Genomic DNA, 27,522 nt, shown 5'->3' with positions numbered 1-27,522 from the left:
TTGCATGTCGGCCAAATACCATTCCCACCAATTCGCTACAAAGTGGGTCCTTCCCTTACGTTATGCGAATGCGGTTATGGGAACCAAGTATTTGATTAAAAAATAATAATATAATATACCAATGAAATGAATTAAAGTGCACCATATATCATGTATTCATGTAATGCGATTATGGAACTAATATATGATGATTTATATGCGAGGATAAACATAATTATATAAAAAAAATTATTTGATTCATTTTAATGTATATTTTTTTAAATATATCATGTATTCATGTACATAATATTTACAAGTGCATAATAAGTGTAAAAATGTAAATATCTTTAAAAAAAAAAAAAAAATCATCAAGTTGTTTAATTTCTCAAGAATAGTTTACAGCATTCCCATTCCCCCATAAGTCAGCCAAATAAAAAATAATAATATAATATACCAATGAAATGAATTAAAGTGCACACTTGTGATTCCCCAATAAATCAAACTCTCACCTTCCCCAAGACCCCAACCCAACCCCTTTAGACAATTAGACTTTCTCCCTCTTTCTAGTCTCTCTCCAATTAATTTCCTGAAACACCACCATGAAATCCTCCTCCTCACCTTACACTCCCATCACCTCCTCACCTCCGCCAAGCAGTACGAGCACCACTCCACTCTCTGCCAACCTTGACTTCATCTCCCGTGCTAAACACAACCTCTACAACAACCTTTCAGCACGTCGCCCATGGCGTCAAATCTTCGATCACCACTCTCTCTCCTTCCCTCACAACCTCTCCGACGCCATCTCTCGTCTCAAAACCAACCTCTCTTACTTTCGGATGAACTTCGCCATGTTTATCCTTTTAATCCTCTTTCTATCTCTTCTATGGCATCCTATCTCTCTGATCGTCTTCCTTGCTCTCATGCTCGCTTGGCTTTTTCTCTACTTTCTCCGTGATGAACCACTCCATCTCTTCTCCCGTTCTATCGATGATCGGATCGTACTCACGATTCTCTCTGTTTTGACCGTTGGTTTGCTCTTGTTGACCGGTGCTACCGGGAATATTCTCATTTCTGTTGCGGTTGGAGTTTCAATTGTTGTCATTTACTCGGTTTTTCGCCGCTCTGATGATTTGTTTTTGGATGAAGATCAAGCTGCTGCCGGCGGTTTACTTGCCGCTCGGACCTCTGTTTAGTCAAACTCAATTCCTCCTTCTTCTTCTTCTTCCTGTTAGTCTTCTTTCGCTTGCTTTGACTTTTTTTTTTGAATGTAAATTTAGTTTTTATGGCATTTTGACAGTTTCTCGTCATATCATATGTTGATGGTAATTGGTGACTTGGTGTGCTAGTACCTGATCCTGATGGTGTAATTGAATTGTACCTATTCATTGTTATGGTTCATTTGTGATTATTTTGCAAAATTAGTTTTTTTTGTCATTGATTTCATGAAAAGTTTGTCTAGTGTATTACAAATTTGTTTAGATCATGCTCCATCTACGTTTGTGAATTTCTGGCATTACGTTTTATGTCAATGGTCTCGTGACTTATGCATCTCGATGAGTTGTCCATTAGTCCTAATTTTTTTTAAAAAAAATAAATCTAGGAGTAGATGCGCATCAAGAGACAATATCTTCATTGTTATTTTGAATTGATATATGAGAGGAGGGATAACTCAATAGTTGTAGCATTTTTTCAGTTCCTAAAGGTGTTGGGATCCATTTCAATCTTTCGCAAGTTAGGATTTGCTTTACTCCCCAATTTGTGAAGGTTTTTTCTTAAAAAAAAAAGTTTCAATTGGGATTTTGGAGATTATTTTAGAGATTCAAATATTAGTAACAACATTGGTTGAATGAGTAGAGAATCAAGTCGGAATTTAATGATAGAGCTCCAAATTTTAATAGTTTGATTATGATCATTGTGGTTTTTTTTAATCTTGGTAAAAACTCTCATTTAGAGCGGTTTCCATGTAACTTTTAATTTCTAAAGGTTGTAATAAAACTATTTCATTTTTTTGTTTTTGATTTCAGTCATACTATTAAATTTACAGTTATTGATACTTATTTTTCATCGTTGAAAATTGACTACAAAAAAATGAAAACTATTTTTACGTATTTTGGTTTTTAGTAAAATTTGAAACGAATAGATATATTGAGAATATAAGATAGTTATTTTCATCTTACTTGTTACCACCATTTTAAAGCTGTAGTAACTTAGAACCTATTCGACAATATTGTTAATTTCCAGTTAGAAGGATTCGATCTTGTGAATCTCCAAACAAATATGTCAAGCAAGCTTATATATATATATATATATATATATATATGATATAAATTAGTTATATTTATCTTTCAAAAAAAAAAAAGTTATATTTATACTAAAATGTACTCCCTATGTTTCATTTTAATCTACACACTTTGACATTTTACACTATTCACAAATTTTACTTTGACCATCATTTGTGATTTATACGCGGATGAAAATATAGTCATGTAGAATCTTGTTAGATTCATCATTCCATGTATTTTATTAATATGTACTTTTTATAATTTTTACAAATACAAAACTAAAGATATATGCCCTCAAAGTTTTGCATTGGCATGCGTGAAAAGTGTAAGTGTGTAGATTAAAATGAAACGGATGGAGTATTAAATAGGCTCGTAAGTGATTGGTTTTCATGGGGAGCAAGGGTAGGGTGTGATGGAGTCTCAATTGGGTTGGCCTTTGGCCTTGTGCCTGAAAGGCTGAGATAGATGAGCTCCCTTAAAAGGCCCAAATGTAACAATTTAAATTGGGCACATTGCGATAGCTGCAATCGTGGATTCGTGGCATGGGAAACTGTGATTGTAGCTATTGCAATTTGCAAGTCTTGTTTGTATTTGTGGCGATTGGCGATTGGCTTCCATGTATATTGTAATTTGTAAAGGATGGGGACTTTAATCTGCTACATTATTAGCGTCCCTACATATAATAATTCTCCAGAAAGAAAATATCTACTTTTATAGTGGTCATCATGCCTTGATTGATTAGGGATGGAAACACCGCTTGCAATTAATACTACACAACCACAAATTTATAGCTTTCGTTTAATATATATCTCTATTATATAAATCAAGGGGGAGGTGTGGTGTCCTCTTTTGAAGTGACTAAAATACCCTTAATGATTTAATTAATGAAATGAAAAAATTACAAAAGCAAATCATTTAAAAATTCTCATTCCAACTTGCCATTTAAAACAAGTTTAAAATGGTATATGCATCAAATACTTCAATCAAAAATTAAATGAACAAAATATTTGTACCTTATAAAAAAGGATGGCATACATAACGTGCACATGAAAAGTCAGAACATTCACTACCTTTGATACTCTTTAATTCAGTTAAACTAACTCATTATTTTTGTTCTTTCTGTTCAATATTTATTCACAAAAAATTAATATTAACAATCACTCACAACCTTTTTATTTTTACATTAGCGAATTAATATATCTAAATTAATCTAACGGTTGAATTTTTCACATTTAAGTTTAATCATAAATAAAATACGAATGGAGTATCTAATAGAATAACAAATTTTGAAATTAACGCACGCATCGCGTGCATATAAAAGCTAGATTTTACTATATGAAAAGGGTCCAAGATCACAATCTTTCACGCTATAGAAGATTTATCTACCTTTCTAATTGGAAAGTCAGGCTGAAAACTTGGACCAATAATTTTCTTAAATACATAATCATAATTCATAGATCTATCTTAAAAAATTTAGCGAATGCAACAATTTATTTCTAACAGTCCCAAACTTATTGGAAACCAATTTGATTAACCAACTTAACCGATAATTAATTATGAAGGGATAAAGTGATTTTAGCCTCATGTTCATTAGGCGTTTATTTGGCGTACTGGCAACAATTTTCAGATACTCACCTAACATTTTGGTTGTATGCAAACATTCTGATCGATATAATGCACTTGTTTCGAGGCAATACACCCAATTTTTCTAGTTGCAAAACGCCAGACATCTAAGCATAACAACTAATAACATGGACTTGCAAAATTATTGCATCCTTCATTAAGTTCATTAAGCTCTAATTAGTGATACATTAATTAAGCTAATCATAATGAGGTCAACTATTTCCAATTACAACATCCATTGACTTGAATCATACAAATGATCGACTAACTTTAACTATATTGAAAATTTTGTTTGATTAGTCTCAATGTAAATAATGAAGACATAATATTTTATAATTAGTTTAACTAGTTGATAATTAAAGATATTTAACTTGAAAATTTTATAAGTTGGCTATTATCCTAAATAGAGGAAGTAGCTAGTAAGGATTTATATGAAGGTTTAGATAATTCGTAGAAGTTGAGCATGGTCAAAGTCAAACTAAGACGCTTTGAACCTAGATTTGATATTATTACAAGTTTGAAGGCAATAAAATGGTCATCGTTTAGTTACCCATAATTTCTCCCCCAACGTTTAACGTACTTAAACTCTTTGTAGCAAGTTGGCAACAGCCAACCCTATATCAATTATCATCATGATATCTTCATTACCCAACACTAATAGTAACAGCGACACTCCCACCACCACCACCACCACCACCACCACACGACGAGCTTGGGCAATAATCCTGCTGGACTACGCCAAACAACGGCTATTAAAACTCCTCTCTGCTCGACGTCCATGGCGTCTCCTGCACTGCAACAACTTCTCTTGTCCCCACGATTTCCCTGAAGTCATCTCTCGCATCAAAACCAACTTTTCGTACTTCTATATGAACTTCGCCATCGCCACCTTCTCGTTTCTCCTCATTACTTACTTCTTTCACCCCATCTCTTTATCCGATGTTACTCTTCTCACTCGGGATGGGCCGCCGATTGTTCTCTGCGGGAGGCGCCTTGACTATGGGGTTACTTTTGCGGTTTTATCGTGTTTAACTGTCTTCTTTTACCATGTTAGTGGGCCCAATGGGAATATTCTGATTGATTGGCGTGGTAATTGCTGCGGTCTATGTTGCTGGTCCTTGCATTTTTCTCCGGTTAGATGACTTGTTTTTAAATGAGGAAGAGGCTACTGCAACCGGTTTACTCCTTCATCCGATCGATGCTCAAGTTTAATCATCGTAATATTGTCATTTCTCATTTGTCAGTCAACACCTTGCTTATTAAGTTCTACATAGTGGAAAACTTGAGGGAGAGACTAGGGCCAGTCAAACAACAACCAACATGCAAAGCCAAAAATACTGTCTACAAATATATTGTATCAACAAACAAATATTAGGGAATTTAAGGGAATTTCAGTTTCAAAAACAAATGTATCTATCCCTATTACCAAGTATAAGACAACTTTTGACAAGTTTAAATATTTTAAATATCTCTATTAATTAAGAGAGCTAGCAAAGAAAATACCCAATTTTTCTGTATTCGCATTATGAAACCTACTAGGTTGCAAAATATATATGCTTTCACGTATCGATATTAAAATAATGGATTTACAGTTATACGGGTAGAAAGCAGATCCACAACCTATTTATCATTGTAAAACACTTATATATATGAATCTGGTCCACATCAAATTTTATGTAGAACTAATGTTCATACATATAATTTATGAGAAAAAGGGTCAGTATATTAAAAAAAAACAATAGATATAGAAAAGGAGTAGCTATAAATCGTAAAGGGAGACTATGCGTAAAAAGGATACTGTATTATAAAGTGCAACTTTCATTATAATAAGCTAATGTAAGAAAATGTGAGTATATAAAAAAAATTATCACTATATTAGATAATCGTAAATTATGTAACTTTATATTGTAAAAAAGGGATATACGAAAGAAAATAATGGTCACTACTCACTATGCCATAAGGGTAACTTTGGTACATACTAATATTAGTTTGGATCATATCCACGCAAGACTAATTACTCAAAGAGTCACATAAAAGATAAGAAGAATAAAAAAAGCGCAATGTCATGCAGTGACTCATGTATGTGAAGTATCACACGTTCACACCTTCAGACCTTCTTGAGTAAGTGGTCATCAAGATCAGAAAAGGTAAAGCTAGCTTGAAGTTGTAATTTGAACACTCCAGACTTTAGGGGAGGAATTTAATGACCATTTTTTAAAAATACATGATATTTTTTTAAAATTTTACATTTAAATTGTAGAGTTTTGCCGATTAATATATTTATTTATAAATAAATAATATTAAAAGAAAGTGAAAACTTGATATTGAAACAAATCTAATAAACCAAAGTAAAGAATGTGAGTAAATTTAACAATTAGGATTTAGGAATTAGGAAAAGCTCCGGGCAAAAGGAAGTGCTCAACTGAACCAAAGACATTCATATCTGAAGAGAATACTGAAGAGGGTAAGGACTCCGACTAAAGAGAGAGAGATTAAGAGATGGCTTACTATCTCCAGCAAAGGCAGCAGCAGCATGAAGAACGAGAGTATTACTACCACCACAACAACGTCAACGTCAACTTGAATGAAAGTAGAAACCCCAATTTTGAATTTGATCCTATTTCCAATTCTACACAACCCAAAATGAATACCAAAATTCCAATTTATATACCCAAAGAGCAGCGTCATATTAATACCCTTTTCGTCTCTGGCCTCCCTGACGATGTCATCCCTCGCGAGATTCACAATCTCTTCCGCCGTCGTCCTGGCTTCGATTCTTCCCAGCTTAAGTTCACTGGCCGTGGCAATCAAGTGCCTTTCTTTTTCTTTTTCTTTTTCTTTACTAATTTTTGCTGTTTCTTTCTTTCTTTCTTTTTGCTGTTTGTTTAATAAATTCCAATGCTGATTTATTCCTTTCTTTCCGCAGGTTGTTGCTTTTGTCACATTCTTCAACCATCAATCAGCTGTTATGGCATTACAAGACTTAGACGTAAGCCTATGCATCTCTTTCTTTACCCTTTTTACTAGTACATTTCTCTATGCATTCCTTATTTATTACTACTACAATCTCTATGCATCCCTTATTAATTATCAAATTGATTGTAATTTTGACTCCCATTTTCTAGTGTCAGTATGCCCATTTGTGGAATGGAGTGAATGAATCAATGGTTAATAGGAATTTCTTAAGGGTACAAATAAAGTGGTGGTCGGCGGTGGTGGTGGTCGTGGTCGTGGTTGTGGTTATTAAGACAAAAGAATGAAAGAGGAGAGATGAGGGTATTGCTACTCTCTAATAGGAGAGGAGATAGGACCCTGTTAACCTCATTGTCCTTTAATAACTATCTAATACTCCTTTACTAGTTTACTTCTGTTCATACTTTTCATAGGATATTTCTATCCCCAATTGTGATCCCCCTCATTTCCAAGCATGCCTCGAGGATTCATAGTTCCACAAATTTTACCAAAAGACTTGGACAGCTACTGAATTCTTACATTGGTGCTTCTCTAGAGAATGAAATGATTTGTGCTATGTAACTGCCTGCACCATCCCATACTTTCTTTGAATAATTGTTGCATTTACTTCTGCTTTTAAAATACATCGTCTTCCAGGTTTTATAGATTTATGAATCTCGCATATCCTATAAGACTCGAATTTATGTCCGACTTGACCATTCTCTTATTTTGAGAAATTCAGTGCCCATGCTTGGGTTTTTGACTTTTATACATGAGTTAACTCCGTGGTTGATGTTTCAACATGATTTTATACTCTGGAAGCAACTTCTCCATATTTCTCTGGTCTAGTTATCAACCTTAAATCTGGTGGAAGGACTCTTGCTTAATGTTACTGTGGTAAGTATACAAGTAAAAAGGATGGGAGGACGCACTTACAAGCAGTTTTAGGGTTTTGCACTTAAGGGAACAAGGAATAGAGTGAGAGATCGTCTTGGGTGTTTTTTTTTTTCCTTCTTTTTTTGGGGTGGGGTGGGGGGGAAGGGGAAGGGATGGGAAGGGAATTTGGCAGAATCATGCTACTAATTGATCGTGGTATTTAACACCTGTAGGTGATATAAATCTTGCTGAAGTGTTAATGTTTCATGCTACTAATTGATCGTAGAGTGAGAGATCGTCTTGGCTGAATAGAGTGAGAGATCGTCTTGGGTGTTTTTTTTTTTTCCTTCTTTTATTGGGGTGGGGTGGGGGTGAAGGGGAAGGGATGGGAAGGGAATGCTACTAATTGATCGTGGTATTTAACACCTGTAGGTGATATAAATCTTGCTGAAGTGTTAATGTTTCATGCATTATGTAGTGATGCTATACACTTGGTTTTCCCTGTTCAGGGTGTCAAATTCGACCCACAAGCTGGATCTGTTCTACATATTGAATTGGCAAGATCAAACTCAAGGCGGAAACGAATGCCAGGTGCAAATTTTTATGCATGACATAAACTCCTTAAAATTATGAATTGTGCAATCTCAAGATTTCTTACTCAGTAGCTCATGATTCCCATTTGTAGGCAGTGGACCTTATGTTGTGATTGATAACAGGAAAAAAGCTGCAGATGATTGTGAGGATACATCTAGTGATGATGGTAATTTCTAACGCAACTGATGATTGAGGGTTGAGTACTTGAGTGGCATTCTTATTTCCTAGCGTTCTCTTTTTATCTTTTTTTTTTTTTTTTGTGAAGTGAGCATTCTCTTCTACCTTAAGGAACCATCACAGAATTTTCTGCCTCTTTGCTTCTGTTATTGCTGCTGTTTACCTCACTGCCTAATGTTTTGTGGCATTAAATTGATTATCATCAGATAGAGATTCCTACTGAATATGAGCATGACTCGGAACGTGGTTATTATTGCTTCACTTGCAGGTGATAATGATTCTGATAACCGAAGCCAGAGTGAAGATCCTGACTCGTCCAACAACAAAACTCATTCGGCCACTGTAAAAAGGTTAGTGACTTGGAAGTTTGAACATGATAGTTAAGCAACATGTGCTTTCTTTTTTTTCATTTTGAGAATGATTTACTTTGCCATCCTTCATACCCCACCTTTCAGAAGTTGTATACTTGTATGTGCATGTTTTGACGTGTGAAGGTATGTTTAACTTAGCATGTCTTGCGTTTGTGCACGTGCATGCATGCATGTATGTATTATTATGGAGTGAACTTCTGACACATTGTATGGTGATTTACAATGTACAGTGATGAGAAGAAAGTAGAACTCTGTGGCGCTGAAGCTAGACCAAATGTTGGTGATTGATTCTCTTACCTTATTTTTTGTCAGTTTTTTACTATGAGCTGGAAAATTTTCTTTGAAGACTGAAGTTATAAAGACTTTAATATGCAGGATACGTTAAATGTGACTGTTTGTAATCATTTTGATCATCTTTATCTGTTATCGGTCCATAAGATTCCAAATGCAGGTCTAGCACTGATTTTCTAATGTTTGTGTTGACTTGGTGGGTGTCAATGCTGCATGTGAGCTTCTATTCCCTGTGGCTCTTGAATCGAGACGAGGATATGAGTTTTAAGCAAAGAAACTCAGAAGCCAATACTACAGTGTAATACCTTAGGTCATGGTAAAAAGTGATTGGACGCAAGTATTCTACCTATATCCACAAGCTTTATTTATTTGGAGCCAATGTACTAAGATATTTTGCGATTAAGTATAATTGGCTTTGGGTAGTATCTGGTCCAGGGATGAGTGACCCGTTAGGAAGTATCCGAGAGTATGTGTGACTGCAGACAAAGCTTGCTTGGAAGGGCATTTTGGTTTTGTGGGGACTAACGTCAATCTTGCTTGCATTTTATGGTTCTCCATGATTGTGTTTGTGTCTTATAACTAAGGTGAAATATGGTCGAAGTGGGTATATGAGGAGAAAGCTGTATACTACCATAAAGAAATGAAGCATGTCTTCTTCTCAATTTTTCTCCTTGGATTGCAGTACATTCTTAGTAACTTCTTGAAGGGGATGGGTGAATGGTATTAGTCTCAAAAACGTAATCTTAACCTGGCCTGCTCTTGACAAACTCCTTAATGAGTCTGAAGGGTTAATTTGAAGTAGGACAGCCAAATTAGTGCAAAAGGTGGCTGTACTTTTGACTTTTAAGAATTTGGACAAGTTTGATGTAGCTTAATTTGAATCTGAATATATAAATAGAATTTTGTCAGAAAAAATCTTAGTGAAGAGAATTGGCCTATGTGATTGCCTATGAATTTATCTGCCAATAGCAGTCTCTGAGGGTGCTTTGTTGTTATCAGTTATCACTTTACGAAAACTCTCTCTGTAGTCTGTAGTATGTCCCATATCATATACCTTTATCCTCTGTCCCGAAAAAGTTGCACACTTGCCTTTTCTCTCCATGATCTCACTTTCGTTCACTTCTCCTCTCTCCAACCCTGCATTTTTCTCACTTTACCTCTCGTTACTCACTATTCTTAATCTTTGTGCATAAGGCAAGTGTGTGCAAAATAAAATGGGGCAAGCGATATGAATTTAGATTATAATGTTAGACAAGGGTCAGTAAGTTGATAAGTTCAATTCAAGGCCAGTAAGATCAACTCAGGCACAGTAAGTCAAATTTAGGAAAGGATTATGGAGTTCAATACTACATATAAGTTCATCATATAAGGCTCAATAAGCTCAGCTACGGTCTTATAAGTTCATGTAAGGCTCAATAAATTCAGATAAATTCTTTTTTTTTTTTTTTTCTGACCCTGTTGCTTTAGTTGATGTGTTTAGTCTATAGTTCCTTTTAATTCCTCAACTTAGTGGGGCATTTTAACTTAATATTCTTTTGGGTAAATATTATCTTTTCTTTTTATATTGTGTCTGCAGGAGCAGATAGAAAAGACCTCTGAAGGTGATTTGAGATCATGTTCCACCTTGTTTATTGCTAATTTAGGCCCTAACTGTAGTGAGGACGAGCTGAGACAAGCTCTTTCTCAGTAAGTGATGCCTTGATCTTTTATATGCCTCATGTAGTTTTTTAGACTCTTTCTTCAGTAATTAACACTAACACATCATTGTCCTTGTGTGGTTGTGTTTATTGCTTTGTTTGTGATAAGTGATAACTAATCCGAAAATGTACATTTTGTTTTCATTCTAGATATCCTGGATTTAATGGACTGAAGCTGCGTGCTAAAAGTGGTATGCCAGTTGCATTTGCAGATTATGAGGTATTCAATGCCGTGCTGGAACTTTCACTGTACCACTGTTTTCCTTATATAGGGGTTTCTGCCTCCCCCTTTCATAAACACTTTATTTGGATAGGAGGAAATCAAAAGAAAGGTGAGGAAGGGAGGGGGAAAGATCCATTTTCCCTCCCTCTTTTTAATTAAACACCATCCCTCCCATATTGGGGAGATTTGGAAGGAACATGGAGCTCCATCTTCCCCTTCCTCTCCTGTCCCTCCCCTTGTCCTATATTGCTATCCAAACAAAGTGTAAGTCTAGAATATTTTGCTTGGTGATTGAAAGTAGTTAGTGATATGTTTTGAAGAAAAGGTATTACTTGAAAATAAATTTGAATGGAGGATGAATTGCAGATCAGAGAGAATATAGTCGATCATATGATTGGAAACCTTAATACCTGATAAGCCCTCCCATTATCTTGGTTATGTTTCCTAGTTACCTGTTTAAGCCATTGATTTTCATCCATATTATCCTGTTGATGACTGTGCACTGCCTTTAATGGCAATATGTGAGGTATTTCAATTTTTTAGTTTCTTTGGGGATCAATGGCTGAATTTCCCCTCATCTAGATTGACCGGCTCTATTGTGACAACTCTTTGAGAACCTTTTGTTCTCACTTGCACTAAAATAGAATTTTTTTATGGGCAGTCACATTCTTTTCCACGAAAAACATAGGCTCAAAGATTTTGCCACTTCCTGAATCATCTCAACGTATTGCTGTGTTGGGATGGTCCTGTTCTGGTTATAGCTTCTCCAAGATTCGCAAAATAAAGAGTTGGTAAATTCGTTAGGAGATTATATTCCTTATCTAAGATAAGAGTGTAGTTTGTAGATGGTTTTTGCTTCACAAGATTTTATTGCTTCTAACTTTCAAGCTCAGCTCTATTGATCAAATATGATCTCTTTGACATCGACTTTTGAACTTGACGTATAATCAGATCGAATTGTGCTTATTTATCATCGATCTTCTACAAGATTGTGAAGTGTAATTTTTGTTCTTTAGTACTATGCTAATCTTTTGCTTTCTGATTTCTTTCGGCCTTTTTTCTACACTTCTAATGATGGAGAGGGATGTGTATGCCGTACTTTATACAGGAAGTAGAACAAGCTACTAACGCAATGCAAGCGCTTCAGGGGAGCATGTTACCATCATCAGATAGGGGTGGCATGCACATCGAGTAATCGTCTTCCATCTTTTCTCTTATATGCATTATATTCTGGTTAGTTATTTGCCTGATTGGTACACATGCTAAATAAGTTTCGATATTTCCTTGTTTTTCTTTCAATGTTGTTACAGATATGCTAGGTCTAAAATGAGGAAGCCGTAGACAAAATATACTCGCAATATCCATGCGATTACTGCACGAGTATAATAGAACCTCTCTTATTTGCTTGCTTGTCAGCAACGAGCGCAAATGCTTTGGATGCTGAAGAACTAGCTGTTGCTGAAGGATAGAAATCAGTCTTTTTTTTTTTTTTGTAGTTTTTCGTGTTCAATAGCTTTTGATGCATATATGTAACCAATTGTTTTTTTTGGAGTTTGTAAGTGGTAGTAAAAGTACAAGAAGAAAAAGATATTGAGCTTTGAATCGTTTATTCCGTGATCCAGATTCGATTCGAATGGAATTACGATTATCTATTTTTTCAGATTTTTTGCTCATCCCTAACTATAAACCCGTTATATAAGGCATACGAATGGGGTCTTAAGCACCCAACGGTGTTCTTAAAGCATCTCGTACCCTTTCGGATGAAGAAATTGTTCGGGACGGAGAAGTACATAAATGGCTTGAAAAGATGCAAACGGAAGGCTATAATACACTTCCGAACATTTTGAGGGCCTGAGAAACAGAGCCCTAAGGATGCATCCACGGGTCATGGGACGACATTTGAACCAACTATGATGCCTTACAATGGACATACAATGGCCTCTGGAGCCATTTCGGGGTGCAATACGAGGCTGGAGTTGTTCAATGCAAGCTAATGGAAGGATACATAGGGAGCAAAGGGGTTCAAACAAACCCTGGGGTCATACCAAGCACTTTCGGAAGGGTCTCAGATGAAAGCGTTGTAGGGCTAGAAGTCCAAGAACGATCCTGAAATGGGTAAAATTGAAGGTTATGATCCATGCTTTAGGACATTCCCGACGCCACGGCAATGGAGCTCGTGGAATGCACCTAGGGTGCATAGGAGGACCTTTGGAGACAATCTAATGACTTATAGCAGGCATACGATAGCCCACAAAGGCATTTTGGGTGCAGCGAGGCACTGTAAGCCAACGAAAGACATACAAATGCAACTACTCACAAGGTTGTAAGGTAAAATACATATCAATGTCTATGACAACGATACTTTACCCTTGCATCATATTTTTGCAAACATACAATATGTTATTGTTATACTCCTATTTGGCTTCTTAAAGAAAGACTTAAAAGAATGGTTGTGAGTACAAGTAGTATGTATTGGGGTGTGCTATATACAGCAAAAAAAAGGCTAAATACAGCAAAATATATTAAAAGACTAACCTACCCTTTAGGGGGTCATCTATGATAAATGACCCCCCTTTAGGGGGGTCATCTACGACGAATGACCCCCTTCTGGGGGGTTATCTACGACAAATGACCCCCTTATACGGGGGTCATCTATGACAAATGACCCCCCTATAAGGGGGTCATCTATGATAAATAATCACATTCCCGCTATACCCTTACCGCGTCAAATTAAACATATAAATAACCTGTTACGAAAACTTTAAGCGTCGGCTATTATGTTAGGGGGATGCGATAGACCCATTTCAGAATTTTTTTCTAACCCTAACGCATTCGATTTTATAAATAAATGTGACATGTTGGCTGTGTGCACAAGTACTTACGGTAACGTATATTGCTGCATTACTGCATCCCTGCGTACGAGATTTTTTTTATTAAAAAAAATTAAAAATAACCATGGTTAAGTTAGGCATAATTTTAGATGTTGTATTTAGCCTTTTTCTTTGCTTTATATAAAGTTGAAAGTAATTGAGAAAAGTGAGGAGAAAATAAGGTGAAGAAAACGAGGGTTTTAAAAAATCTTGAGCAACGCAATACGCAATAATGTGAATCTGATTCATATTGACTACCACTCCCACTACCACGTGCTCTTTCTTTCACAGACATGAAGCACCGCCAATCACTCTTACTCCTCTTCTTCCTTGTAGTTGTTGTGGCTCCATAGAAGCACAGTATCAGATCGCACTACAAGTTCGAATATTTCCACCATTGTCATTGTCACAAGCATATTTCATTCTGCAAATACCAAATTGCAACAATTAATCTCTAAGCTCGCAAATTTGTGGTGAATTAGCTCCTCTTTATCGTTTATTGGCACCAGCAACAACCAATCTGCAATCTCAGTATAAATCTTTGTACTATCAAGGTACCACTCTCTTTCTCCAACTTCATACGCGAAATTATCATTTTTTCTTTTATTTGCTTCTATAAAATTTTATATTCTGTTTTGGTTTGATTTAGTTTTCGTCTTTTTAGGTTTTAGCTGCTAAATTAATAGCCAGAATTGGCGATTTAATCTCGCAAGGTGATACTTATTGCAATGAGAAATTGTTGTTGTGTGTTGAAAGTTGGAAGTAGACTATCAAATCTTGTTACAGGAGCGGTAGAATATGTGATCGATAATGACGCCTATTGATTGTTATTGGATTATTCATTGTTGAACTGGGGCCAAATCACGCGGAAAAACAAAGACCTGGTGTAGCTATGTTCTACAAGGTTTGGAAGTGTCACAGTATTAATGTGACTTAGAATGGTGGATTTGGACACAGTTGGGAACATAATTTTAGGTTTTAAGAGTCAATGAGTGGTTTTGGAGATGAGTATAGTAGTATACTCCATGTTTTATGTGAGAAGTTGAATTTTAGAAACCAATTGGAAGCTTTTATTAGTCCAAGTTTGTTAATTTTGATCAATTTTAGGGCCATAATGTTTCTCACCTGACTAAGGAAAAGTAACCTAAGTCTTGACCTCTTTCCCCTTCTCACTGGAGAGATATGTCTTTCACCAAAAAAAAAGGTCTGTCAGGGGAGAACCAAGATAATGGAAAATCTTAGTGATCTTCAATTCTTCAGCAGTTCAGCTTTATGTCGTGGGTTGGTGGGAAGATGCTGTCTGGTGATATTACTCAGTTAATGGTCTCTACTCATTCTAGCTCTGCTATTTAAGTAGACTGTGTCACTAGAATCAAATGATGCTAGAAAGTCTTGGAGTTGTGGCATAGATGGCTGGAAGCCTGGAATATATGATGTTGAACTACTGCATGTGCTATGTGTATTAATTAGGAAAAGTAAGCTCTTCATATTATATTCATTAGATGCTCTGTTTAGTCAATTGTTTCATGTTACAGCTATAACATGGGCTGTTGTTAGGGACTTTCTTTTTGTCATTAGTCATTACCAGTTCACTTGGTGGCCTTTTGAGTACTTCATCAATTAGTCCACTATGAAATCTCGACTTTCAGGAAAAAGGCCATGTAAAATTTAGGGACTGTTTGTTTTATGGCAAGAGAAAGGATGGAATCACAAAATAGAAAGGAAAGGAAAGAATTGCCAAACCCCCCAATATCCCAAGCTGTTTGGTTCATTAAGAGAAAACACTAATAATTACAAAACCCTTTCATTGTGTTTGGCAGATTTGTAGATCACTACCCATTTCTCTACCATGATTTCTTCCCAACCAACTTATACTAGCTACAACCATGGATCCTTCTCAACTTATACTAGTTTCCATCCACACCCACTCCCTCTCAACATCTGCCCACCATCCCACCATCGCTGTTGCTCAACAACCGTTGTGCACCAGCTGTGTTGCTCCAAAACTTATGTTTTATATGAAGATAACTTTTTAAAACTTAACTTATGCATTGAAGATTACTTATTAAAGCTTATTTTAACTTATTAGACCCAGAACTTATGTTTTGAAGGTGACGAGAACACTCCGTGAATGGAAATCTAACCCACTGACTGATACTCAAGATCTCATTCGCAGCCAGAACATTACAATTAAATTTAAGGTTTAAACTTCAATCCTCTATAGCAACTCTAACATTTTGATAGTTTCTGACAGATGTTTTCTTGATTGATTTAAATGTGTGTCGATGTTTTTACACCAACTAGCAGGTAATGTTTGATCTTCATGAATTACTTGTTTTACAAGATGTTTTGTGTGAGAGTTTTGCGGTCAGAATTTAGATTAGCGAAGTGGGTTAGTTACATTTATTTCGTCCATACAATAAGTTTATTTTTTGCACAAAGATGAAGAAGATTGAATAGTGGAGTAAAACATGGATGGGCCGTGGGCAGATATTGAGCCCACATTTGGGAAAAAATTAGAGGGGAAAAACTTCTTAATTGGAAATGTTAACTTCATTGTGGGCCGCGCCAGCAGACCAGGTCAATCATCACCAACTTTAATGAACCCACAGTTCACATGATTTGCAAACGTGTTGATTTCACAAAGAAATTCTTACCACCTTCTCGCACCAGTTGCACCTGCACTCTAACCAACCTCACTCTCTCTCTCTCTCAAGTTCCCCCACACGCCACATTCGGCACCGCCAACCGGCGTTAAAGTCTTCTGTCCACCAACTGCCAAATGCACTTGGAGCCCACCCTCTCCATAGCCAACTCCAAAAATTCCAATTTAGGTAATCCTGTTGTTTGTGTTAATTGATTGTTGATTTGTTAGCCTTATTTAATTTATCAATTTCCCATCTTTAAGAACTGATAATTAGTTATACATAATTTAGGTTTCCAATTCAAATTATTTGCCAATTGAGAATTGATGGTTTAATTAGATTTTGTGCAATGTTTGTTTGTTACAAACAGATGGCATGAATTAAGTGAGGTGCAATATAGTAAAAACGGATTTTTTTTTCCTTTTTCTTGAGAGAGATTGGTTGATTGTTATAAGAGACAATGAAGAAAAATAAGGAGATGAAAGGCAGTAATGGGGAGAGAGGATGTTGAGATCCAAGAGCATATTAGCCATGGAAGATGTCAAGATGATCATGTGAGAGCCCTATAAATATCCTATGAGTGGCAGAGGATAGGATTTCTTTTCTTTGTTTATATATAATTAAATTTCAATTGTGAAAGAGGATGTGATCATATGAGTGGCAGGCTGGGGATGGAAAAAGAGTCCTATAAATACAATTTTATGAAAGATTTTAAAGGCATGGTGGAGGCTTAGATTTGTTGATGGACAGATGGAGTTTACTATTGAATTTGTTTCATCAATCTAATTGTCCTGAATAGTATTCACTACTACAATTAGTAACATTGACAATAATTAGTATATTATTTGATATAAGAATTGATTGAAATGTTTGACAAGATTGGATTTTTAAATCTAATTCAAAGTCATGAAATGATTACAAGTGATCGCTAGTTAGTAGTGACCCACCATCAATTAGAAACATATATTTCTGGATCCGACGCTGATTTTTGATGTCGTGACCTGAATTTTGATGCAGTGATGGATTTGCTTGGTACTCTGTATTCTCCATGACAGTGAAGCAATAATATTTTGTTTGAACTTGCTAATTGGTCCAGTATAACTGAAAATATATGTTTTGCAGTCATATCAGGCGACATCCATTTATTGTTTAGGGAGTTGAGTTATTTGATCATTTTAGACTTTTATTTCAGATGTCAGGCGACATTGAGAATGTGAAATCGAGTGAGGTGAATAAAACTGCTGATACAAATGGATCCTCTATGTCTGAAGTTCGAGTAACATGGTACAGTTTCTTGCTTCAGCAGGCATCTATCTATGGAGTAGCTGCTGGGTATTGCCTTTCAGCATCTCTTCTATCGATAATCAATAAATGGGCTGTTATGAAATTCCCATATCCTGGCGCACTCACTGCACTACAGTATTTCACCAGTGCTGCTGGCGTTTTTGTGTGTGGGTGGCTAAAGTTGGTAGAGCACGACTCCCTTGACCTTATGACCATGTGGCGGTTCCTTCCTGCTGCAGTTATCTTCTATCTCTCTCTTTTTACCAACAGTGAGCTCCTCCTCCATGCCAATGTCGACACATTTATTGTCTTCCGCTCAGTAGTCCCGATCTTTGTCGCAATTGGAGAGACCCTCTTTCTGCACCAGCCATGGCCATCACTCAAAACTTGGGCCTCACTTGCCACTATCTTTGGTGGAAGTGTCATTTACGTGATGACAGACTATCAATTCACAGTGATGGCTTACAGCTGGGCTTTAGCTTACCTCATTAGCATGTCCATCGATTTCGTTTACATAAAGCATGTAGTTATGACCATTGGTTTGAACACATGGGGCCTAGTCTTGTACAACAATCTTGAGGCTCTCCTACTCTTCCCTTTAGAACTTCTTGTTATGGGCGAGCTAAAGAAGATAAAGCATGAGATTTCTGATGAATCAGATTGGCATACGTTTAGCGTCATCCTGCCAGTTGGGTTGTCATGCTTGTTTGGACTTTCAATCTCTTTCTTTGGGTTCTCTTGCCGGAAAGCAATCTCTGCCACAGGCTTTACAGTTCTTGGAATAGTGAACAAGCTACTTACAGTTGTCATCAACCTTGTCATCTGGGATAAGCATTCAACAATTGTGGGAACACTTGGGCTTCTTATCTGTATGTTGGGTGGTGTTTTGTATCAGCAGTCTACAAGCGTTAAGTCTAAGCCTGTGAAAACCGTAGAACCACAAGAAAGCCTAGAGGAAGAACAGAAGTTGTTAGAGATGCAAAGCAACAAAGAAAGTGATACCAATATTGAGCCACTCTCTGAAGTAAGAGAGGAAAAATAAAATGGATTATGAGGAAAACGCTACTTTTCTGTTACCAGGAGACTATTCTCTCTGCTGTGATGTGCAGGTATCCCAAAGCCTGCCTAAAATGTTTGGGCGCATCATCAGGTAAACTATAAGGCCATTGGCATTTCCCCTTTTGTCAATTGCTAGTGCTGAGCAGTGTGTATTCTTGTGGTGGTTTGCATGGCTCAGGACTTTCTGGTTCAACTACCATATGAAAGAGATATATTCATAATTCATGCCTGAAAATTTATTCTTCACATGTCTTGTTCTTTGGACTGTTCAACAGCAAGTCAAAATGATACTGCTATTCTTCTACCAATTTGTTTGATATGCAAAATCAAGATGGATGTCATTAGTTATACTCTGATTTGTTTGTTATGAGAGACAAGCTTTTGTTTGGAAGGTTAATGTCAATTAAGTGCTATCTAGAGGCATGCTCTAGTTTGAATGTTCTTTTCATGCCTGATCTTGCCTTTGCTCGACGTTTTGAGATACCAAGAAATCTGAAATGGCAACTTGTAGCAGCCTTGTTTTTACTAGCTGTGATTGCTTCTGCTCATTGATCTTATATGTGCCATTCTTTTCTTTTTGGCTGAGTAACGCCATTATTCACAGTTTCATCTTTTTTGTTTTTGGATGATTGATGTAATATAGTTGTTACTGGTGGTATTGTATATACTCATCTAGTTATTTTGTTACGCTTCTCTTTTGACTGCAGTGTACATCTATGAGGTAAATAGTGACACAAGCAAGCTGCTAGAGGTTATTTAATAAATCTCCATTGTTTCATAATTTTTTTTTTTTGCCAATCATTGTTTCATAATTAGAGCACTAAATTTGAATAGTATTATGCAATCGTTTTTATAGTTTGTAAAAAACGACACAATTTTGTTTCATTTATAATTAAATTGATTTGCAATTGATCCGGAAATTTGTGGCCAGAAACTCTACTATCGGTGTGATCGGGTTTTATAGACTTAAGATTCCTCTTTCTCTCTTTCCCTTTTGGAGGTCTTATAAAATGATTCCTTCTAACCGAATTGTTGTTGATGGCTAGCTGCAATATTTGTGGACAGCATGTCATTTAATCATAGAAGCATTGCTGGAAAGTTGATATTATTATATAAGTCAAACTAAGGAGAACTAAAAACAATAAACCTATTTTTCGATTCATTCACATCAGATGAAAATTTTGATTTTTCTCTTTTAAACATAGAATTTGAGATAAATTCAACATAACGTCTTTACGACTGTGGCTGCAACACAAAATCATAAATGAGTTGTTTGATGGCATTATGTGACAATGCAGAGAGTGTGAATCACCCTGGTTGCTTTATAAGACATGCCGCACCCGTATAAAGGTTTTCGGCAAAAAAAAAAAAAGTCGGGTCCGAATGAGCCCTAAATAGTCGAAATTGAAATATATCATTCACGCTTTTGGACGTTCCCGCGGTTTGTGCACCGAATTTCGTAAGATGCTTCATGGGGACATGGGAGGGTATATTACGGACCGCCACAGCTTTTGAAGGGTATAAGAATGTCTTTAAGACCGTTTTGGGGTCATTCCGCGTCTACACCACAAAATGAAAAATGAGTCGTTTTGTGGCATTCTGGGGCAATGCAGATGGTGTGAATCACCAGGATGCATTATAAGACGTGTTGCTCCCCATAAAAAGGTTTTTGACAAAAAATTTAATCGGACTCGAATGACCCCTAAAACGGTTGAAACTAAAGGCTATAAGTCACGCTTTTGGGCACCTCCGGGGTTACCAAATTTCGTGGGATGCCTCATGGGGACATAGAATAATATATTAAAGACAACCAGGGCTTTCATCGGGAATAAGAACGACTTTTATGACGTTACGACCGTTTCGGGCCATACCGTGGCTGCAGCACACAACATAATAAATGAGTCGTTTGATAGCATTCTGGGGCAATACAGATGGTGCAAAACACCTTGAATGCATAATAATACTTGTTGCACCCCATCAGAAGATTTTCGACAACAAATATGAAAGGCTCTTGAGGAGCCTTAAAACGGTCGTAATTGAAGTCTATAACTCACGTTTTTGGACGTCCCGAGGATTCGTACACCGAATTTCGTAAGATGACTCGTGGGGACATGGTAGGGTATATTAAGGACCGTCATAGCTTTCGACGGGCACAAGAACGTCCTTACGTCCGATTCGGAGCCATACCGTTGCTGCACCAGAAAATAATAAATGATTCTTTTGGTGGCATTCTTGGATAATACAGATGGTGCGAATCACTGCGAAACACACTGGATGCATTATAAGACTTGTCGCACCTCATAGGAAGGTTTTCGACAAAAAATATGACAAGCTCGGAGGAACCTTAAAACGATTGAAATTGAGCAAGAATTTATTTTGGACATGTGGTTAGAATTTATTATTATTATTTATTTTATTGTTGTGATTGAGTTCCTATTCGTTGTTCTCCACCTGTGTGTTTTTTTATGTAAATATTTTCTCATGAATGATTATGTCATTGTGTGGTTATCAACTTAGAGTGGGTAGTTTCAAAAAGTCAAATTAGAATAACGAGTAGCAAATGAATAATAAACAAACGCAAAAAATACAATCGCACAAGTCACAAACTCACAACCCATTTACACGGACTTCTTACACTACTCAAACTATTTGAAACCGTCCCTTCAAAAAAAAAAATTGAAAGCGGAAGCTGATAGCAATTTCTTCCAGAGCAACGTTCTTTAGAGGTGCATGTTTGCTATGAGTATCTTTGAACCTTAAAACTCCTGTCAGAAACAAAATATTTGCCGAAGGGGCATATTCACTAGGAATAATTGACTTTGTAGTATACTTCTACTCCATATGATACACAAATGCATATAATATTAACAACTTCTAGCTATTCCATCCCCCAAAATGAATTACAGGCCCATCTTAACCCACCTCCTTATACTATACAAGAACACAAGTATAGAGCAATACAGGACCCCAAAAGTTTACCCTACAGCAAAAGCAATTTTATCTTAATGGCCTGATGAAATTCTAACCTTTTCCCTTTCCCACAAAGCTGTCCTTAGTGACTCAATAGATATGCTACCCAAGTATGATTCTGGCTCCTCGTTGCGTAATGGACCACTATATGATTCGCGTTCACGCTCCAAGAGCCGCATTCTTCCACTCCGATTGCCAACATCATGCCTAGGTGTGGACATAACACTTGAGTCCATGAACATGTCACCCTCTAGTATGCGGAGGACCTAATTCCAAGAATGAAAATATATAAGCAAGACAATTTCAAACTATATATATCATCAAAACATATGTGAATCTTAACATTGTTCCAAAGGCAAGTTTTCATAGGTTCAGCAATTTAGCAAACGATTTGGTAGAAAAGAAAAGGTGTAATTACTCATTTGCCGTAACCTCATAACCCCCATTACACTCTCTCTCATACTCCGTCATAAGGATAATGACTAATGAGTACTCGGAGTTGCTTTTTTGCTAACATTAATTATATCAAGTTCCTTTCCTTTTTTTGTGTATACCTGTGACATCCTTGGCCTGGAGAGAGGATCCCGACGTATGCACAAGGATGCAGCATGCATCAGGCAAAGGACCTCCGGTTCTAGATACCGGTTACCCAGACGAGGGTCGACTAGCTCCTCAATAGCACCCTCTTCCATAAGAGGTCGAGCCTGCTCAAGAAATAGACATGAAAAATAAGAAAAACAATGAGAACACAGGACCAACACAAGAAAGAAGCAACAACGAAGAGGATTTCATGTAGTAGCCAAATGGGTACCCATTCAGTTAGGCACTGCTGGCCTTTAGGTCGACTGAGATCGACCGCCTTTCTTCCTGTAAGAAGCTCAACGAGTACAACACCAAAGGAATAGACATCAGCCTTTTCAGTAATTTGCCCACTTTGCGCATACTCTGGAGCCAAATACCTGCAATAGATAAGGAAGAATATTAGATTACAATAACTTACATGTAAAATATGTGGAAAAATTTGAAAGATAGTGCATCCAAAGGTACCCAAATGTGCCTATCACTCTTGTTTCAACGCCAGTGTCTCCATCAGGTTGCCACCTCGCTAGGCCGAAATCCCCTACCTTATCATGTAAACAGAAATCAGTAATTATCAGAATACTATTAGACCCCTCAAACTCATGCTCCAAGGCAAGGACTGAATCATGCTCTGGAAGAAAGGTGTTTTCAATTGGAGTTCGGCTATTTACCGAAATTTTACAAGTTAGTGTACTGCTACACATGCGTTCGATTATTAAGGAAAATTTCATATGAAAATGAATTACAACATGCCCTTAACTCATTATGAACCTTGATTAAGACAGTAATTGACATCAACATTAATAATGCCACTTTAATTGCCGTATGGCAGGACAGGAGAGGTCAGATGTATGAACCTATACTTAATACAATTAAGGACTTTACCACATTGACCCTTTATTCTATAGCACAATAAATTCTTCCCATGTCAGAATAAATTAGAGACAGTTCCCTGAATCACCAAAAGTCAAACGAGACTGAACCCTTGAATCCATTGGAAATGACAGATGATCCTTGCTTAAAAATCTCTGTAGTTTCCAGTAATCGATGTTGGACTGCACATGTTGTAAGGAAATTTGACTAGACAAATTCTCCAATATTTCAGCTGATGCTATAACAACAATAAGCACTACACTGTGCTGAACTGAATGGAAACTGTGAGCGAATACTAACTGAACTAAATTGAAATTAACTAAACAGGACTGAAAATAAGTCCAAAAGAACGGGGCCTAAATTTAGCATCTACCAGATATTAGAGATGACTTCATTGCCCTTCCTTTTAGGGAAAAACTTTGTCTACCCAATTGGTAATCTAACTACTAGAGATAAAAGAACACTTAAGATGTCGGGACAATGCATTGAATTAAAATTGACCACCCCACTTCAAAAACCTACCAACGAATCACTAAAATCAAAATTCAGAATTATATACCAGTGGTTCGTAATCATGGGTGAGCAGGATGTTATTAGGACGCATGTCACGATGAACAATGCAACCCACTCTACACTCTTCATGCAGGTAGCGCAGCCCTCGAGCAGCTCCAACAGCAATTTTCTGCCGAGCAAACCATTCCAATGGAGGCTGACTCCGTCCTGAAATCACATAATTAATAAACAAGATTCAGCCAAAAAGCAAAGAAAAACTTAGACAGGCAAAAGACTCAACCATGAATTCACAAATAGACCACATATTTTTAAAAAAAAAATGATTGTGCAATGCTGAAGGCAGAAATCAATAAGAGTCAAAAACAGGGAACCAAGAGAATAGAAACATTACCATACAAATGTGCATCCAAGGATCCATTGCAAATGTATTCATACACTAGCAACCTCCTCTTATCCTCGATACAATAGCCGATGAGCATAACAACATTCCGATGCTGAGCACAGCTCAAAACTTCCACCTCCGAACAAAACTCAACATCCCCCTGTGAGCTCGCCAATTTATGCTGCTTCACAGCAATAGCCTGACCATCAGGTAGTAATCCTCGGTGGACAGACCCATAACCTCCCTCGGCCAAGAAATTTGACTGTGAAAACCCACCTGTAGCAAGCTCAAGCTCGGCATAGCTGAACCACCTAGGGGGCTTCCCAAACACCGGTCCCTTATGTTGGCAAATAGAACAAAGTGGAGGAGGTCCAAGAGGAGGACTTCTTGATAGAGACATAGCTTCTCTCACATTTCCATTAAACTCTAAATCCGGTCTATATCTTCTTGATCCACTACCAGACTCCCTGTCAATTTGAGATGACTTATGCAAAGACTTTGTTGAAGACCTCTTCTCGGACTTTTGAGAAGACCGTAAATGTGATATAACATACTCGCCCATCCAAGGCCGAATTCCTGAGCTCGTTGAACAAGATGGAGACAGGTCCTCATCATCTGATTCTGAGTCTGATCCAGCCAGATCCCTGCTTTCTTTTATACGGATCATATCACCCTTCTTAAACTTTTCACTCATTTCAGACGGAGCAAATGGCGACGTTCCAAGATCAGAGCTTGATACAGATGATGTTCCTGCTTCAGTGGCAGTAAATAACTCGGGACTACTGCTTGGGGTCACAAGAGGCCCTCTAACTTCATCAGGATGGGACCCAGAGGGACCAGCTAGTAAAACTTCCTTTGAAGGTGATCCTACCAAATTGAGTCGAAGTACTTTCGCCTGAGAGCGTCTCATGACCACAATGTTGCAGTGAAGCTCGTCCATGCAACGCTTTTCTTCTTGCTTGAGATGCCTGCAAAGCAAAACCGAGATAAGCGGGCACACTTTATACTAGTATAAAGATAAGGAAAATTTCACACTCGTGAGAAGAATATTACTTGTCCAATACAACCCAATTCGACTGAACCTTCTTAGCTTCTGCAGCCACAGCTCCAGGTGGAGAAGACGAAACAATTTTTATCTTCACATTAATCTGCAAAAATGAAGGAAATACCAATAAGCTAAACTCAAATGTCATACATATTCTGCCAAACAATTGCCAACAATTGCAGTGGACAAGCCAACCTTATTTGGATTATAAACATCATGTAGCTGAAGAATCATCTGAGAGCAAGAATCTGTCAATTCAAGTTTCTGCTCAGAACTTGTACCAGCAAATAGCTTTTTTTGCCCACTTGCACAATCTCCAGAAAATCTTGGGAAAACCCATAATCTCCTACCTATAAATATGTATCAAAATTGATTGATTAAATGATGTTGTTCTTGTACTGCAATATCATTCTATAACATGCCAATTTCATGAAAGTTAAAGATTACAATGTTCATTTCAAACACCATCCAGAAAATCCTCAAAAGTCCAAAGAAACAAAAACAAAATCAATAGAGTAACTAAACAATTACATGATTAGTTCATGATGAATAGCAAAAGTCAAAAGTAGAATACACCACTTAAAAGCATTAAAACTATTGCATATATTATTGGAAGTGCAACAAAAACCCAAAAAACAAAATCAAAGTGAATAACATAAAGTAAACTCAAAAAGTGAGTTTATGAATTGTAACCTGAACTTGGTGGAGGGACAACCACAATCATAGTGATACAATCCCCAGGTTGAACAACATGACTCAAAGCCCAAAGAAGTGCTGTTTTTGGGATTTCTTTTGATGCTTTTACTGCAACCAAAACCTTCTCAACACCTTCAGTAACTGAAGAACCCTTCTCTCTTTTCTGCTGTTGTCCACTCATTTTTTCTCACCTCCACCCAAAATCTTCAAACAATCACAACCCTTTTTTATTCAACCTTCTCACAAGTTGTTATATGATTCCAATTCACACCCAAAACACCATGCATTTATGCATAATCAATAATGGGAACCCACCATTTCTCATCTTTAACAAAACCTCCAAATAAGCTGACTATTCTCAAATAGTACCCTTAAAATCTCCACTGATAAGACCCAATTTTAACCCCCACTTTTTTCTATACCATGAAATTTTTAATTTTTTCCAAAAATGCTAAGGAAAACAACACACTTTTTGCAAAAAATAATTGAGATGTTCTGCTTGTTTGTTGTTTGTTTTTTTTTGAGGGAAATTTGCTTCTTTGTTGTTAACTTTGCTAGAAAGTGTTTGTTTCACAAGAACAGAAGCTTCAATGAAGCAAAACACAGACCATCATGAAAGTCTGTAACATTGAAAAAAGCACATTACCCAGTAAATTGCATTGAAAATGACATATGCTTAGAGCCCAACGCCCTTTTATTTTTCTCTCTCCTAAAATTTTGATATTATGATAAAACCCTGTTTTTATATAGTATTAATCAAATCATTGAAATGACTAAACCACATAGAAAGTCTCTGAAAATTTCCTCTGTTCACTAAAAAAGAAAAAATAAATAAATAAAACAAAATAAATGTACCCAAAATGTGCTATCAATCCACTCAACCAACAGCCAACTAACACCAATCAATCAGGTCAACATTTTCCCGTATCATCAAATTCGTCAGAAACTGACAAAAGAAAAGCTTAATTAAATCTTGTAATGACAGTAAAATAAAAGAGAGAAACTTAAAATAAAGAGCATAGAGAGAGAAAACTGGAGACTGGGTGAGTATAAAAAGCGGGAAACGAAAGGGAAGAAGAAGATGGAAAAGGGTATTTAAAAGAAGAGAATAAAGATTAGGCTTTAATTAGAAATTTTGAAATTCAAAAAAAAAAAAGGGAATATTTTGTTCTTTATTTTTTTTTTTGCTGAAGGTTTTTCTGAAGAAATTAATGGTTGGATCTTAAAGAGGACAAAATATATAAAATGGGAAGAAAATCGAAGAATGGTGGAAGGTAGAAAGGGCCAGTACAGAGAGGAGAGAGAAAAATGGAAGAAAACAAAAATGGAAATGATTATTTTAGGGATCACAAGTTGCAGAATAAGAAGAAGTTAATGGAAGGAGATGAAGAGACAGTGAAACGGTAAAAAAAAATATTACTTTGGATTGTGGAGCGTTGTGGCAGTGGTGGAGTCGAGGTGACATGGGATTGCGAACTTCGGATTGTGTTTCTGTTATCAGTTTCAAGTTCAATTACACCTTTTTACTTTCTTCTTTTTTT

The 27,522-nt window shown here is 36.7% G+C and overlaps 4 protein-coding genes across 11 annotated transcripts; 3 read left to right on the top strand and 1 right to left on the bottom strand.

The window, feature by feature from the left end:
• The first annotated feature begins 50 nt into the window (after nucleotides 1–50).
• On the top strand, nucleotides 51–1,400 carry LOC104900363 (PRA1 family protein F3). Its single transcript, XM_010687777.4, has one exon. It carries the CDS (start codon nucleotides 579–581, stop codon nucleotides 1,170–1,172), a length of 594 nt encoding a protein of 197 aa, XP_010686079.1. The 5' UTR covers nucleotides 51–578; the 3' UTR covers nucleotides 1,173–1,400.
• A 4,735-nt stretch (nucleotides 1,401–6,135) lies between these two features.
• On the top strand, nucleotides 6,136–12,725 carry LOC104900362 (U2 small nuclear ribonucleoprotein B''). 2 transcript variants are annotated; one of them, XM_010687776.4, is made up of 10 exons: nucleotides 6,136–6,695; nucleotides 6,811–6,873; nucleotides 8,222–8,303; nucleotides 8,398–8,472; nucleotides 8,752–8,833; nucleotides 9,085–9,130; nucleotides 10,728–10,831; nucleotides 10,993–11,062; nucleotides 12,174–12,256; nucleotides 12,376–12,725. In XM_010687776.4, the coding sequence occupies exons 1-10, from the start codon at nucleotides 6,384–6,386 to the stop codon at nucleotides 12,404–12,406; spliced, it is 948 nt and encodes a 315-aa protein (XP_010686078.1). In that variant the 5' UTR covers nucleotides 6,136–6,383; the 3' UTR covers nucleotides 12,407–12,725. The 2 variants fall into 2 exon arrangements, with proteins under 2 accessions (XP_010686078.1, XP_010686077.1); XM_010687775.4 differs by having other exon boundaries at nucleotides 6,201–6,695; nucleotides 10,722–10,831.
• Nucleotides 12,726–14,105: 1,380 nt separating this feature from the next.
• LOC104900361 (GDP-mannose transporter GONST3) lies at nucleotides 14,106–19,843 on the top strand. 7 transcript variants are annotated; one of them, XR_002040538.3, is made up of 3 exons: nucleotides 14,106–14,489; nucleotides 17,773–19,014; nucleotides 19,631–19,843. XR_002040538.3 is itself a non-coding variant. In XM_010687773.4 (3 exons), exon 3 carries the CDS (start codon nucleotides 17,773–17,775, stop codon nucleotides 18,904–18,906), a length of 1,134 nt encoding a protein of 377 aa, XP_010686075.1. In that variant the 5' UTR covers nucleotides 14,106–14,489; nucleotides 16,047–16,136; the 3' UTR covers nucleotides 18,907–19,610. The 7 variants fall into 7 exon arrangements, 6 of the variants coding, with proteins under 6 accessions (XP_010686075.1, XP_019106597.1, XP_019106598.1 ...); XM_010687773.4 differs by lacking the exon at nucleotides 19,631–19,843 and adding an exon at nucleotides 16,047–16,136 and having other exon boundaries at nucleotides 17,773–19,610; XM_019251052.3 differs by lacking the exon at nucleotides 19,631–19,843 and adding an exon at nucleotides 16,031–16,136 and having other exon boundaries at nucleotides 17,773–19,610.
• A 1,826-nt stretch (nucleotides 19,844–21,669) lies between these two features.
• On the bottom strand, nucleotides 21,670–27,457 carry LOC104900360 (inactive protein kinase SELMODRAFT_444075). The gene is made up of 9 exons (XM_010687771.4): nucleotides 25,979–27,457; nucleotides 25,481–25,635; nucleotides 25,294–25,388; nucleotides 24,250–25,208; nucleotides 23,905–24,065; nucleotides 22,941–23,017; nucleotides 22,705–22,852; nucleotides 22,448–22,597; nucleotides 21,670–22,159 (listed from the first exon to the last, which is right to left on the bottom strand). The coding sequence occupies exons 1-9, from the start codon at nucleotides 26,160–26,162 to the stop codon at nucleotides 21,926–21,928; spliced, it is 2,163 nt and encodes a 720-aa protein (XP_010686073.2). The 5' UTR covers nucleotides 26,163–27,457; the 3' UTR covers nucleotides 21,670–21,925.
• Nucleotides 27,458–27,522: the final 65 nt, after the last annotated feature.

Source organism: Beta vulgaris, chromosome 7, assembly GCF_026745355.1.
Source record: "Beta vulgaris subsp. vulgaris cultivar EL10 chromosome 7, EL10.2, whole genome shotgun sequence".
Lineage (NCBI taxonomy): Eukaryota > Viridiplantae > Streptophyta > Magnoliopsida > Caryophyllales > Amaranthaceae > Beta > Beta vulgaris.
The sequence above is the reverse complement of the archived record's forward strand: the minus strand, read 5'-3'. Positions and strand labels throughout refer to the sequence as shown.